The sequence below is a fragment of the Cryptomeria japonica genome, chromosome 3 (assembly GCF_030272615.1).
Source record: "Cryptomeria japonica chromosome 3, Sugi_1.0, whole genome shotgun sequence".
Taxonomy (NCBI): domain Eukaryota; kingdom Viridiplantae; phylum Streptophyta; class Pinopsida; order Cupressales; family Cupressaceae; genus Cryptomeria; species Cryptomeria japonica.
In genome coordinates, this window is record NC_081407.1 from 102,113,055 (window position 1) to 102,125,873 (window position 12,819).

At 34.4% G+C, this 12,819-nt stretch overlaps 1 protein-coding gene across 1 annotated transcript; it reads right to left on the minus strand.

Moving 5' to 3' along the window:
* Positions 1–494: 494 nt before the first annotated feature.
* Positions 495–4,741, minus strand: LOC131046007 (receptor-like protein 35). The gene is made up of 3 exons (XM_059217177.1): positions 4,721–4,741; positions 3,707–3,868; positions 495–3,581 (listed from the first exon to the last, which is right to left on the minus strand). The coding sequence occupies exons 1-3, from the start codon at positions 4,739–4,741 to the stop codon at positions 495–497; spliced, it is 3,270 nt and encodes a 1,089-aa protein (XP_059073160.1).
* Positions 4,742–12,819: the final 8,078 nt, after the last annotated feature.

The following is a 12,819-nucleotide window of genomic DNA, read 5'->3' on the forward strand; positions in this document are numbered from 1 at the left end:
ACTTGTAGAACAAGAATAGTTTGAAATTAATAATTTGATGATATCTACAGAAAAAGAAAAATTAATTCCTGCCAAGTAAGGAATTGAATGTTTTACATTTCATATTTCTTTGGTATTCATCCATAAGTAGACATTTTAATTATTGTCAAAGTTAAATTTACTTTAATGTTTTAATTTGTGCTTTCTTTTTATAGTATATCAAACTATTTGGTTGTTACTATGACTTATAAATAATGAAACATGTAATCATGCTCACTACTAAACTTTGACAAAAAAAGGAGATGAAATGAATCAATAAAATTGATTTAATTTTGAATATCTATTTAATTTCATGCTTTAAAATGGAGGTGTTGTACAATAGGATAATAAAAATAATACATTCTATAAATAAGTACAAAAGAAAACAATAATTAAATCCATATGCATCCACGCTTAGAGAAGAGAAGGGGAGGGAGTCTTTCAGGGAAAGGGGAAGGAGAAGGAAAATAACTTTATTAATATATTTTTTCTCGAACATTTTGATGGAGAATTACAATAACTTCATCCATGATCTTGAAGCATTTGCAACGATATTTTTTGTTGAAGCATAATACTCCAATAACAACTGAAAACCCCAATCCAAAGCTCAATCCAACTCCCACTTCCCACCACACATCTGTGTTGCACTCCTTGTCACTTACATCTTCAGCTTGAGTGTAGTTTGGAGGAAGAGAAGAGGAACATTTTTTGTTGATTTGAAGTCCACAAAGATGTGCATTGTATAAAAATGAATCATCATTGAATGTAAAAAATTGGCCTGCAGTTGGTATTTTACCAGATAAATTATTATGAGATATGTTGAAATAACTCAAAAATGTGAGAAGTTGTAGTTCTGCAGGAATGTCACCATTAAGGTTGTTCCTTGAAATATCAAGTGACTCCAATTTCACGAGCTTTCCAAAAGAAGTAGGAATTTTTCCATTGAGATCATTTTTGGACAAATTGAGAAATTTTAGTCCAATGAGGGATCCAATACCTTGAGGAATATTACCAGAAAAGTTGTTATTAGAGAGATCAAGGCATCGAACCATTGCTAGAGATTTTTCGTACTCCAAAAATTGGCCTTTGTTGACTATTTCCATTTTATCTACATAAGACATTGAGCTGGAATGATTTGAGTATTGAAGGACATCTGTGCTTTCTGTTTGATTTTTCATTGCTTCCAAGTTACTCAAGCTACTTGGAATTACTCCAGAAAAATTGTTATTTGACAAAATCAAGACTTGAAGATGTTGTAGCTTTGCCAATTGTAATGGTATTTCACCATTGAATTTATTAGATCTGAGTACTAAAATTCGAAGATCAATCAACTCATCTATCCAATTTGGGATTTTTCCTTGCATGTTATTATATCCCAAATCTAGAATCTCCAAAGAGGTACACTTTTGAAGTGATGATGGTATTGGCCCTTGCAGTTTATTACCTCCTAATTTTAATGTTTGAAGACAAACCATGCTCTTGATCTCACCTTCCAAATGATTTTTTTCTAGATTCAACACCTTTAATGTTGATGAGCAATTTCCAAAACTTGCAAACAAATCGCCTGTAAACTTGTTCTTTGACACATCCAGAACCTCCAAATGAGGACCTTCACAAATAGAATGTGGAAAAACACCACTGATACTATTATTTGCAAGTGACAAATAAATTAGTTGACTGGGGCCATATTTGTTACTCGTTTTACATATGCTCTCAAATTGATTCTCTGACATGTCAAGAAACTGTACATTTGGATGAGGCACAAAAATACTCCCTTGTAACTTATTTCTATGTAGGTCCACATATTGAGCATCAAATGCACTGAACTTAGAGGATAATGGTCCTCCAAATTGATTATATGAGAGATTGAGTCTCCCCAAGAATGTAAGGTCCCACAACCATTCTGGAATATTTCCACTCAAAGAATTGTTGGACAGGTCTATATCACTTATGGAGTATTGAGTGGATATGAAAGTTGGGAAATCACCACGAATATTACAAGAACTCAAATACAAATATTGGATCTGAAATTTAGGAATCCAGATGGGATTAATTTCTATTGTCAACAAATTATTAGAGAGGGCCAAATAAATTATCTTTCTAAAACTTTCTAGTTGAGAAAGTAACAAAGTGTCACTCAAATAGTTATTGCTAAGAGAAAGGACACTCAAGGAGGAAAGATTACCAAAAGTAGATGGGAAGCTCCCATTTAATTGATTCGAGTCAAGATAAAGAACTGACAACTTTGATAGTCCACCTAAAGAGCTCCATGAAATGTTGCCTCTTAGTGAGTTATAAGAAAGATCCATGTAGGTCAATGAGGACATATTCCCAATAGCGGGAGGAAGAACACCTTGAATTTGGTTATCCCATAGATCAAATCTGGTCAAGGAGGTCATATTTGCAATAGAATTTGGAACCACTCCTCCCACATTTGAATGTGTAATAGAAAGGGTACTGAGCTGGGAAGCATGCTGCACAATGAAGGAGAGGTCTACATTGAGATCAGGGTTGTAGGACAATTCAAGGGTTCTCAAGTGGGGAAGACTTAACACAGCAGAAGGGATGGAATCATGGAGACTGTAGTTGTTGAGCTCGAGGGAAACCAAAGATGTAAGGTTTGAAATCCAGATGGGAAAGGGTTGGTGAGCGACGTCACTATCTTCAAGGTAAAGATGGGAGATGGAGGTGAGGTTTACAAGAGAAGAGAGAATTGTACCTGACACCCCAGACATGGCAAGTGTTGTAAGGTTGGTGAGGGACGCAACATTCTCTACCACACCATCACCTCCCGTTGCTAGATTCACATGGTACATATAGAGCTCCTCCAAGCGTCGCAAATTTCGAATCCATGAGCCCGATTGCCTCAACTCCAGATGAGAATTGCCCGAGATGCGCAGATTTTTCAAGCTAGACATGTTGCCAAGCTCACTTGGAATTTCGCCGGTAAGACCAGGATTGTAGGAGATGTCCAGATATTTCAAGCTAGACATATAGCCAAGCTCACTTGGAATTTCGCCGGTAAGATCAGGATTGGAGGAGATGTCCAGATATTTCAAGCTGGACATATTGCCAAGCTCACTTGGGATTTGGCCAGTAAGCCTACAATAACACAAGCTCAAGTGTGTCAATTTGCTGAGGCTCGGAAGATGTGAAGGGAAAGGAAGAGAGGACAAGTCAACCTGGCTGAGGTCGAGGTACTCCAAATGGTGCAGGTGGAATAAAGCAGGGAATATTTGACTGCTTGAATTCCTCACTACTGCTGATAAGTAATAACCAAAGGTGCTAAGATCCAGGCGAACCACGTGGCCAGTGCCCCTGTGGCAGGCGATTCCCTTCCAGGAGCAGCAGTATAAGCCCCTCCATGAGCTCATCTGGTCATATGGATCATCCAGCTCTTGTTTGAAGAGGATGAGGGCACTTCTTTCGTGAGGAGGGCATCCTCCCCACAAGGAGGAGGAGGAGGAGCAGCAGCAGGTGCCCACCATGCCCAACAACAACACCAGCAAGAAGAGAAATTTCCCTCTGCCCATCTCTATTTCAGACCCTCTAAACCTCAATATCTATATTGAAAAATATAAATATAATAATAGTCAATACACCTGGCAACACTATGAATTGAGGCTTCCTCTTCTGTCTATGGATTTGGTTGCAAATTGTTAAGTATTTATAAGACAAACCAACAGACCCGTTGCGTTGCATTCCTCGAACTTTCAGGTGCAACAAAAGTCTTCACAGCGTAGAATATATCAAGAATCATAATTTCCAGTGTCTTTGTCAATAGGCGAAAAAGTCGGGGAATATTAATGTTTGGAAAATTCCCAGAAGTAATTAAATGATCATTTTCACCCTGTTCAATGTTTTAGTTAATTTCGAGGGAAGAGTATTTGTAATTTTTACATGTGAAAAGAAAGGTAAAGGTTGGGGAACAAATAGAATCCGATCTGATCTGATCTGGTATCTTGTCGCATTGCTGCGAGAAAATAAAGAGAAAAAGTGTTTGAGTAGGTAGTTAGTGTTTAAAGATAGAAATGGTATCATTTAATATTTATTTAATTTTTATGTGAGAAATCTAATACAATTGATTAAAACGGTTTGTTTTAGATAATAAATTTGGTTATTGAATATAATAAATTTAATAAAGTTGGTTAAATGTGATTGTTATTCAAATAAGAAATGTGACAATTCTTAAATATAAGAAATTTAATATAATTGATCTGAAATGCATAAAAGAATTGATAGATGTTGAATATGACTTTTGAAATATTTTTAAATAAAAGGCTTTTTATATATTCATTTTTTGAAGAAATATAAAAACTAAGCATTTTTTAAATAATTTAATTCATTTAGTATTTACAATTTCTAGGTACAACTAGCTTTTTTTATTGATAAGCTATGAACAAGGAGTCCACTGCCATAATATAAATCACAATTAACAAAGTCATTTTGCATCAGCTCTTAAATAGGGGTGTTATAGGTACACTCATTTATTCAAGGTTGTCCCCTTTTATTTGTGATCTTTGTGTCATTTGATGCTTACAATTTGCAAAAGGAGATTTCTTCCTCTTTCCTTCTGTCCACTCTCAGTGAATGCTTTTGGGATGCAGTCTTGGGAATCGTTGGTGACACCTTAGAATCTGTTAGATGTGTTCTTGCACACCTTACAACTAACATAGAATATGTCATAACTAACAATACTTACAGCTATAAGAGAATCCGTCATAATTGACTATTAATAGTTGATTCTCTTACAATTTGTCATTACCCAATTTGGGTCTCCACCTTCTCTGAATCTCCATGCAAAGATGCCTCTTGACACTTTTCCAAACTATCATAGAATATGATTTTTATGTGTCATAATTTGTCATATGTATCTATCATTTGTCATAAGTTGTCATAACCCCTTCACATTCCAAGAAATAAGAATCACTTTAAGGGCTACTAAAGTGAGAATCTAGTGTTTCATATCACTGGACTCAACTAGTGACTCCTCAACTGATTTTACTTTCTCTTAATCCTTTTTTCTTAGAACATTAAAAAATTTGTTGTTTATCCCTTTCTTAATATTCTTTTATACTAGTCCTAAATGAGGTAGATCAATCTATTTTTTTATCATCTTTTACCTTAGAGATAGGACCAAAATCTTCAAATGTCTAAACAATATTTTCTTCCATTTGAAAACCTACCATCCCTACATCATCAATTCTTGTAAAAGATAAAATCTCTTTCTCTAGTGAAAAATCTTATAAGAACAAGTCATAGGCAACTCAAATCTTATGAGTTGAAGAGACCGTTGTTTCAGGTTCTAAAGGAGGGTCTAACAAAGATGATACAAATTTTGATCATTTAAATGTGTTATCTTATTTGGATAGAACCTTATCATGCTTCATTGACTCAATTTATCTCAGAACAAATATGAACATAAGTAGCCATATTTCTATTGAAAGTTTGATGAGATGGACCTAGATGTTTTTCAATGACTACAACAATTGATTGAAGGAAATTGAATCTTAAAAATTTGATTAGAAGCCTAGGTAGATGAATCCAAATTATAATATTAGCAAACATCTCCTTTATCAGATCAAACACCACATATCGTTCCTTTTTAATCAAGCCTAACTAATTGAAAAAATATGGGCCTCCCTCAAAGATCAAGTTATGATCTTCAATTCTAGTAAAAACCACCATAAAATAAAAAATTGTAGCCAAAATAATCTCCATATCTCCTTCTAGATTCCAATTTTTAAAAGCCCAAAACTCAAGAAACTAAAGGGAAATCCAAAGAGCCATGAACTCACAAATCAGATCCTACTAAGAGGGGAAAAGGAAATCATTTTCAATTTCCTTTTAATTGATAACTGTAATTGAGTTATCCTTATTTATCACTAAACACCCATTGGTGTTTAAGTGGGATCATACTTGATTCTTGGATCTAGTCTCATTGGTGACATGCAAAAGAAAGTGGGAAAAATATATTATTTCTAGCACTATAAGACTCCTCAAAATTTAAAATATATTTGAAGGAGAGGTTATGGGGTCTCCTAAACCCCTACCAGATTTCATGCACCTCACCATCGATAACAAATAAACAAAAAATGAATGAATAAAGATAGTTAAGAACAAAGAGAAACAACATTGCTTCCCTACCACCACACAAAACATACCCAACTACAACTTCAAACAATTATAAAATGCCACAAAAACCGCACTTGTAGGAACTTGTTCCCAAGGCACCATAGAGTTGAGAATAGATAGTAGAGGGGTCACAACCAAGCTATGTATGCCTATGTGGACCAATATACTCTTTCAATGAACTATAAAACTCCTACAAATGTCATCCTCCAAAATTCCTTCTCCAACAAATTTATTATTACTAGAAGTTATAGAGCTTTGTCTAGTAAACACCCTTTAAAATTTTAGTATACTAATGAAAACATTATGAGAATATTAGCTCAATATGATATGGTATAAATATTATGAGAATAATTAAATAATGCAGTCCACATCATATTTTTAAAAACATATCAAACTCTAAATAGAAAGATGAAATTGTAGTATCCTACTAATATGTGGATCAATGTCATATAGGAGGAATACAAAACTATTTTAGTATACAAGTTCAAAAGGATGCATGTTATTTAGGAGGAAGACACATTGTTTTAGTAAATAAATTCTTAGTACAATATTTGGTATAAGAGAAGTTCATTTAGTTATTAATAGTACTTGTGTAGGTAATGGACGTCAAGAGCTAAATTCCATATCAAAGGTTTTAGCCATCTATCACTAGTAGCACATAGGTTATAAATGCCAAGGGTTAGCAATAGTATGAAGAGGTTAGTTATCTTTTTCAAATTCCATATTTGTGAATAATTCTATGAGCTACCCCATATTAGGATGGATTGACTTTTCACTAGTGGTATAGAGGTGAAAGATATGTAGATAAACTAAATGGTTAAGTAGATTCAAGGGAAATCTTATTATCATGAATGTTAACTTGTGGGTATGCTTACCATTCCCATTTTTCTTATTATTGTGATAGTCAACATAAGAAACTTGCTAACCGTTACATGATAGTAATTCAAAAATGAACACCAATCCTCTGTTTGGTACAGGATGCACCACAATCCTCTTTCTAAAAATTAGCTTATGCATATTACTATACTCCCTAGGACAAAGATAGCCACAATAATCTTAAGGAAACTTAAAATCCCCTTCTTTATGTCTTATGTCTTGGCATTATAATTGCTTTCTTAGTTAGAGTGACTAATTTCACTTGATTGGGTTGGACAAAGTTTCTTATCTACATGGTTTGGATTATTTGTTTCCTTGTGTTAGGAACTAGTTTTTAGGCTATCCATTATACAATTATGTCAATTCAAGCTCCTGGATGCCATGATGTATTCCTTATAAATGATTAATAGATTTCACAAACTCATTTCATCATGTATTTTTCTAACTCAAATGAATACTAATTATTCTAAAAGACGCCCATATTTCTATTTAGGTTTGACCAACTACGTAAGTGTGTTAAATGGGTTCTCTCCATTCTTCTGTTTTCTTATCAAATCATCTATCACAGTAAAGAACTGTCAGACAGAAAAGAGATAATGAGTGCGCCCAAGGAATTCTGAGTTAATATATTCATGCTATTAATTGTCAAACACATGTTGTACAGAATCTTCAAACGATTTAAAATGTGAATTCAGTCATTGTTACTTTCTCTCACTAATTTATTTTCAGGTAATAAGTGAAAATATTAAATCTTACAGTAATCCAATACAAACAAGGTTGGATGCAATTAGGGGAGAGGATCTAGTGGTTGTGCACCCTAACTTCATGTTTTTCAAAGTCCTACGTGGAAATTTCAAATTGTTTACAACAACTTACTTGACAAGTCACCTACTTATAACTAAGCTTTCAGGTCCACATCATCAAATATGATGCCATATTAGGATGCTTTTTGCCAAGGTGTCTAAAACAGCCCCCAAAAAAGGTGAGACTAATAGACATGCAAAAGGGGCCCCAATACTTGTGCAGCTGATGTGGCATCACATGATTGGTTGCTTTTTACAAAAAAGGGTATATTTCATTCAATTATTGGTACTCAACATCAACAATAACAAATTTAAAGTCACAACTATTGGTGCAATATTGTACAAAAATTGGAAATTAAATCAACAAGTATGGGGTATTAAATCAACAACCTCTATCATAAGAATTGGAAGGCACTCAACTACTAGGTCCTTTCCCTGACATTGAACACCCTTCAATTACTTCTACAAATTTCCGCACTTGAATAGACTGAACATTATTACTCTATATTTTTCTGCAAAAAGTTGGAAGCTTTCAAGCGCACCCGTCATCTCTTTTTTGACAATTGTTTACTTACATGCATTAGTTGGAAAACAAAAACTTACATTTCACACTGAGTTGAGGGCTAACTTCATCAACATGTATCCATCACATGGAATATTGTGAGACCTCCATTTTTTAAGAAATGTAAAATAGACACTTAACTATCTACAAGTGAGGTTTGAAGGCATGGATTATCATGCAATTCTTCAAAATAACACGTCTATTGCAAAGTATCCAAAAATTGACTTTTTAAAGATTTGATCAAAACTTAATCTAAAAATTCCTAGTAGTTGAATGCAAAAATATCATTTGTAATTAATATAATATCATATTTTTATGTAAAATATAACTTATATGCAACTTAAATGGACCAAATTCCTATTAGTAATCATATATGTGTGTTATCTTTAATTTTTATATCCAATACCAAAGGACCAATAGTTGAACAGAAAAGAATATTTGTTGTTATAAAAACAACATATTATTCTATACAATACAACTTATATTGAACACAAAGGGACCAATTGTTGAACACAAAAACCTTTCGACAATCCCTCACATTTCATGGGAAAAAACAAGGTATTTATTGTGTTCACTTTTTATATTTGTGGTAAGAAAGATTATTAATATGAAATACTCTAATGCATATACATTTATACCCCAATAGTTGTAAGTTGTACATACAAGGATTATATTTTTTCACTATGATAAGAGTACTTGTTTGAGTGAGCATCATTTTTTATAAATGATACACTTATAGTGGATAACTATGATATTTTATTCGAAACAAAAAAAATATTTATTTCATTTGTTAAAAATGTATTTATGCCTTTTTTATATAACATTTATAGGTTCTCAATAGGTTCTCTGCCTGCGATGTCGTCCGTCGCGACTGCAATGTCGTCCGCCGCGACTGCGATGCCATCCACCGTGACTGCGAGGGCTTCTGTCACAATGCCATCTGCTGATGCGACTAAGGCCGCCACTACGAGGGCTTCCGCCACTGCGACTACGAGGGCTTCCATCGCGTTGTCATCCACCATGGTGCCATTTGCGACTGCGTCTATGGCTGCCGCTGCTGCTCGCGAGGCCGACCCTCTACAATCTGCCCTAACCCCTGGTGCGGCTACGACTGTTGTTCTTGGGAGCTCTGTGGGGGTTTCAGATGGTGGTACGATGCTTCCTGCGCCCTCTGCAGCCGATTAGGGTGCCCGTGGCTTAGGGCCTATGGCGGTTTCTGTTTGCAAACCTCTGGTTTTCAAGGTGTCTGCAGATACGGACATGGAGATCATCTACACTTCCTCAGTGTTTGAAGCTCATGGTCTGATTTGCAGGTTTTGGGGTTTCTAGCCAAGCCTTCCTCAGCTGCATACTTGGATCTCCCAAAGCTGGGAACCGATCATAAAAGGTTCAGTTAACATTTTTCCCTCAGCCAAGGGTTTTTTCATTGCAAAATTTGAATTTGCAGATGATAGATCGAAAATCTTAGGGATTAATCCTTTCAGCTGGGAGGACAAATATGTTTTGATGGTTAAACCCTGGTTCTCAAGCTTTAATCGATCTACTAATTCATTTAATAAGATTCCTATTTGGGTTAGGCTCCCCAACCTTCCCCTTCATCTTTGGATGGATTCTCTACTAGAGGAAGTGGGGGAGGCTTTAGGTGAATTCCTAATGATTGATAAGGAATCATACCAAATTTATCATTCTACTTATGCTCGTATTTTGGTTAACATTGATGTCTCTAAAGGGCTTCCAGCTGAGTTAGAGATTTAATCTTCCTTGGGATCTTGGGTCCAACCACTCGACTTTGAAGGTATCCCCTTTAGATGTCGAAAGTGCTTCTAGACTGGACATGTTGCTGCAGGGTGTGAAATAGATAAAAAGAAAAAAAGATCTGCTTCTTGGTGGAAAGGTGCATCCTCTGAACATTATTTTGTTAAAAAGAAAAGCTTCTCCCAGGTGGTGGCACAGGTTCCTCAGACTAAGGGTACACCTCCTGTTTCTGGTGTTGTTGTGCCTCAGGAATGTGTGAATGCATGCGGTGGCACCCTGAGTGAGAAAAATGATTTGATGGATGACCCTCCCGCATCTCAGGTTGTTGTTGGATCTTCTGCTGTCTCTGCCTCTGTGGATGTTGGCTCTGCTCCTCCTAATGATGGGAGGTCCTCTATTCTGGACCCTTCCTCTTGGCAAAAGGCTGCTACTAGGGTTGAGGAGGGATGGATTACTATTAAAAGCAAAAAATCTAAATTGTCCCAGTCCTCTTTTGATATGACCCTTCGATCCCATAAGGGTAGGTCAAATTCTTGATCTTTCCTAGTTGGGGTAGGGCTGCTGGTTTTTGGTAGCTTGTTGGTTTTTGGGTGGGGGTTAATGTTGTTCCCCTTCTTTTGATTGGCTAGGCCAATTCTCTCTTGTGTTCTGTTTCTTTGAGTGGTCTTTCAAGTTTATCTTTCGGTTCAGGTTGTAGGTCCTTCTAAAACCTATCTTGTATAGGGTTTCTGGTCCCTTTAAAACTTGCTTTTACTTAATCAAAAACATTTATAGGTTCTCTTGTGTTCAAGTATTGGTCCATTTTGACCAACATTTGGTATTTTTTCATTTACATGTGGATTATTTATTTACAATATATAGTATAAATATGAGGGAAAACTAGATATTATAAGCACAATTTCTATAATAATTATTAGATAATCTACAACTACTGGCCCCTCTCCCCTACTTTGATTGATTACAAGTAGTCTTATTAGTTTTTGTTTGATTGTTTTAATATATTTAAAAAAAATTAATGTCGAATTATTTTTTTATTGAAAAATTACTTGTGCTTTATAAGATATATTTTAAGAGTTCTATTATGGAATACTTGTATGGTTTTCTTTATTAAATAAATATTTTTAAAAATTCTGATATCGTAGAAGGAAAAATTTGAATTATGGAATCCTCTAAGGTTTAATGTCTACATTTATTTGTTTTTGTCATCACTTTTCTTATAACTTTTTTCAGCACTATTTTATTTAAACCTTCACATCTATTGTAGTTTATTTAGTTTTTATTGGCTTAAAATATTGGTACTTTAACAATTGATGGTAGTGTTGTTTGTTTGAAAGTATAGGATGATGGCTCCATCCCCAAAGTATCCTAAAAAAAAATTATTCTAATAGTTTTCACAAGCCATGTCATATGAATTCCTAGTTGATGTTATTTTGAGCATTCTAGAATTTGTTGGTGCTTGTAGAGGGCTGTAAAATTTCACTTTAATAAGGTATTTTATTCAAAAGATTATATTTGTAAGTATACTTTAGGAATGGGTTAACAAAGATTAGGCGCCTCATGATTTAGGCTTGATATTTTCTAGACCCTTATTGGGTGTTATTTTTGGATTATTGTACTCAATCACATTAAGGACAATTTCAAGAGTGTACTATGATGCAAAAATAGTTATTTTTTAATATTTACACCCTACATTTTGTCATCCTTTAGGAAAGAACTCTTTAGATCCTTGTATACCTATTGAATTTTCTAGTTTTCCTTTGCCTACTAAAATTTATTGATTATGTCCTCTTGGGGTCATGTTATTAGATGGAATTCAATATATTTTATCATGTTTACAAGTAAGTTTCATGGATTTAAATCTTTCTAATGACCTAAATAAGAGAAAATTCACCATTTTGAAAGGGTTATTTACCCTAACTCAACTAGAACCTATTTTATAAATCAATCTTCTAATCATAAGGCCAATCATTTTCCTTTGATTACTCTCATGAAAAAGTTTGTGCTCATTCCTAGAAATGAAGTCTCTCCTAACAAAAAAGAAGGGTTGAAAATGATTGAGAAAATTACAAAAATAAGGTGTCAAATCCTTGCCTACTCATTCTAGGGTGCCTCAAACATAGTGAAAAATGTAGAGAGGTTTTGTGCACAAGGTGTTTTATCTCTTTAGACTCAAATATCATTATTTAATAGTCAAATAACCAATAAATTTTTTACACTTCATCCCTACCAAAAAGTGGTAATTAATGAAGTCCATTTTTTCCTTAAATGCATTCACTAAAGGAGCTCAAATTAAGTAGTGTAAAAGTTTAAATTTATTTTAAAATGCTTGGTCTGTATGTACACCATCATCTACAAGACTTATGTTAACCATTTTAGACAATTTTTCATAAATTTTAATTTTACTTATAATTATCTTAGGAAATTATAAACACATCAATGAAGAATAACAAATAAACTAACATTTAAAATCAAAACCTACTTATAGAGGAATGTCCTCCTTCATATAGAGGAATCAAGTGTCCCTTCTTGGTTGAGAGATAATTTGGTGAATGAAATTAACACAAATCAGCCAAGAACCACTCAAAAGGATCCTTGATAGTGATAATGGAGAGTTTTGTCACACAACTATGATAGTGTTGGAGAGGAGGATGAGTGGTGATAGGAGGGGAA